This window comes from Drosophila gunungcola (genome assembly GCF_025200985.1).
Source record: "Drosophila gunungcola strain Sukarami chromosome 3L unlocalized genomic scaffold, Dgunungcola_SK_2 000002F, whole genome shotgun sequence".
Classification (NCBI taxonomy): domain Eukaryota; kingdom Metazoa; phylum Arthropoda; class Insecta; order Diptera; family Drosophilidae; genus Drosophila; species Drosophila gunungcola.
This window is the reverse complement of record NW_026453178.1, coordinates 3,586,244-3,589,105: the sequence shown is the minus strand read 5'-3', so window position 1 is coordinate 3,589,105 and position 2,862 is coordinate 3,586,244. Positions and strand designations below refer to the sequence as shown.

The following is a 2,862-nucleotide window of genomic DNA, read 5'->3' as shown; positions in this document are numbered from 1 at the left end:
GGGCCTTTGTCTGAAAGCTTTTGTGGTCAAATTGATATGTCAGTGACCTGGACCCATATCAAAATAAAGTTCGACACGCGTCGCTGGCCAATTTGGCAGCCAAGTTAAAGATGACTAATACGTTTTGGAAATAAAGTAAAAATGCTGCCGGGATTATTAACAATTTGCCAGGCTTAGCTTGACTTAGCCTCGTTTGGTCCAACTTAATTAGCAATTCATTTAGCTTCAGCTGCAACCCTTTTCTGATGTTCTCTAATCCAAAAACCTTACAGATTTCTCTTCTTTCACTTAATGCCAAATCTTCAGTGTCCTTGAAGCCAAATAAAAGCAGTCAAAGAGGAGAACAAAAAATTAACTTGTGGGCTGGCTAAAAAGTTTAAATTGAAGTACTTGGGCACAGTTAAAAACTTTTCTACCAAATTGTTCGCCAGTTACGTTTTCCCCAACAAATATTACAACAAAATGATTGCAAAATGTCCTCGATTTTTGGGTCCAATTTTCATTTGGCTTCTGCTGATTTCAGTTTCTTTTGGCTCCAGAACAAAAAGCTTGACAACTTTGTGCCAGTTCAAAGTGCATAATAAAAAGCATGAAACTTAATATTTACTTGGATAATTTTCGACTCATTTGACTGCTACTTGCATTTGTTTCCATATTCTGATCTTAGTTATCTTAGACAGCCCCAATTGTTAAAAATCAAAGGCAAAATACTTAAAATTAATACAAAATATTTGGACTTACAACGTTTTTTTTTTTAACAGTGCACATCATTTGCATTATAATTTTTTACGGAGTTACTAAGCATATAATTAAGTAAGTTTCTTACAGAAAACGTTTGTTCCAGTTCGACTAAAATGTAGATCATGTTTTTGGAATTTGCCTAAACTTCGATGCGAAATTCGCGACTCGGTGCCGCCTTGGCTCCGACTCGATTTAATCCTTGCCGGATGTCGGACCAAAGTCAGCTTGTTCCTTTTGCTGTATGCGTTGAGGTAGATGCCCAGGACAACAATAAGGCCAGACCAAAGATACTGCAATGTAAACGGCTTGCTGAAGAGCACAAAGGAAAAGACTATGGTCACAGCCTTGCGAGCGGTGGTCACTGTGGCAGCCATAGGAGCCCCACTGCTCCCCACCAGGGCCAGCACAAACTGGATGCCCAGGTAGCCAGAGAGGCTGATCAGGAACGCATAGCCGAAGGTCTCCACAGGGTACTCCAAGCAGAAGGCAAGGCCGCCAAAGAAGTCGCCGGTAACGAGCATAATCACAAAGAGATACACGAATCCCAGGCCGTGGGAGTAGAGGGCCACCTCGCTGCTGGACGCCTTGTGCTCCCGCACGGCCTTCTCCTGGACACTTTCGTTGGCCGCATCGCAGAGCAGCGCTCCCGAGATCATGGCCACGCCCAGCAGGCTAAAATTGGGCGTCATTTGGGAGTCGGCCAGCGTGAACCAGGCCAATCCGATGCACATGCAGGTGGCCGCCGTAAAGTGCAGCAGTCCGTAGCGCTCGCCTTGGTTGAGGGTGCTGTCCTCGAGGAGGGGCACAAGTTTGCAGCACTTGAAGATCACCTGGTTGGGGTAGTTCAGGCTGCCCAGGCTGGAGTTGGACAGACCCATGGTGCCCAGGGTGAGGGCAGCCAGAAGCAGGTGCGTTCTCATGGGAATGCAACGTGGCTCCGGACTCAATGCTGCAAAAGAATCCATCGCTCATCCGGTAGCCCTCTAGCCGGCGTTCCACCAGGCCGAAGACGATGTGGTACCCGAACTGGATGAGGGTGAGGAACCATCCGTAGGGTCTGAATCCTTCCATGGTGAAGATGAGCTCCTGCAGGTAGCCGTACAGGATGTGCAGGATAAAGACGCCCGCGCAGTTCAGCAGGAATGGGCTGGTGCGATTGAAAAAGGTGAGGTCGAGGCACAGGATTCGCAGTTTCGCTGGAGATTCCGACGAACAGGATTTCTGCTGCGAAGGCGGACCACCATTGGTGGTGACAATGCTCCCTGTACTATCTGCCATTCGACTGCCCATCGGCCCACGAATGTGTATCTTGAGTTTATGTGACGGCGACGGAGTAAATTAATGCCACGCTGTCTAGAAATGGATTTGTCATGCCCCCTTGGATGCTGCATAAATTACAACCAGGCGTGAAGATTATTTTGAAGTGAGAACTGCGCTGGCTAAGAGTACTATTTCGGTTCTTTGACCACAGAAAAATCATAAAAAATGCAACAAAAATTAATAATCTAATGGTTGTTTTATCCAAATTTAATCAACCCAGTAAATTTTAACCCTTCTGAATTTAGTTTGACTTAAGTCGAACAAATCCAGTTAAATTCAGTTAGCAGGCATAACTTTTTTCTACGCGCTGTTAACCTTGCCGAGTTGTGAACACTATTAACAGCCTTCGAAAGGTCAAAAATTTCAGGGATTAACTGCAGAGTTTTTGCCTTCTCTCAATTAATTAAAAATGCATTTCAATTCCAGCCCTGACCTGGCCCTGACTGGCTGAAAGTAGCATCGTAGCATCGGGATTGTGGGAAGTAAACTGTGAAATTAAAGCGAATCCTTGACGGACGGATGCTGATGCCGGTTAACCCTTGAGCATCCGGCCAAGGCGTTAACAAGCTGTAATTAATCAAGCGCCGAAGTCTGCCAGCGTAAAAGATAATGGAATGGTCTGCTTTCTTTAAAGTCAGCCAAGTGAAAGTGAAGAAAAAATAAGGAAAGGATTCTAGATAATTTCTCGAAAAGTTAAAAATAGTTTATAATTTATGGAAACCTTTAGCAAGGAAAATAAATGAAATGGTTATAAAAATTGAAAAAAAATAAACTAACTAACTATATTAAGCAGTTTAAAAA

General features: G+C 44.3%; 1 protein-coding gene across 1 annotated transcript; it reads right to left on the bottom strand.

The window, feature by feature from the left end:
- Positions 1-677: 677 nt before the first annotated feature.
- On the bottom strand, positions 678-2,028 carry LOC128257348 (adenosine 3'-phospho 5'-phosphosulfate transporter 2-like). Its single transcript, XM_052988326.1, is given in 2 exon segments — positions 678-1,710; positions 1,712-2,028. Coding segments are annotated over 2 exon segments (1,209 nt in total). The 5' UTR covers positions 2,020-2,028; the 3' UTR covers positions 678-809.
- Between the last annotated feature and the right edge of the window lie 834 nt (positions 2,029-2,862).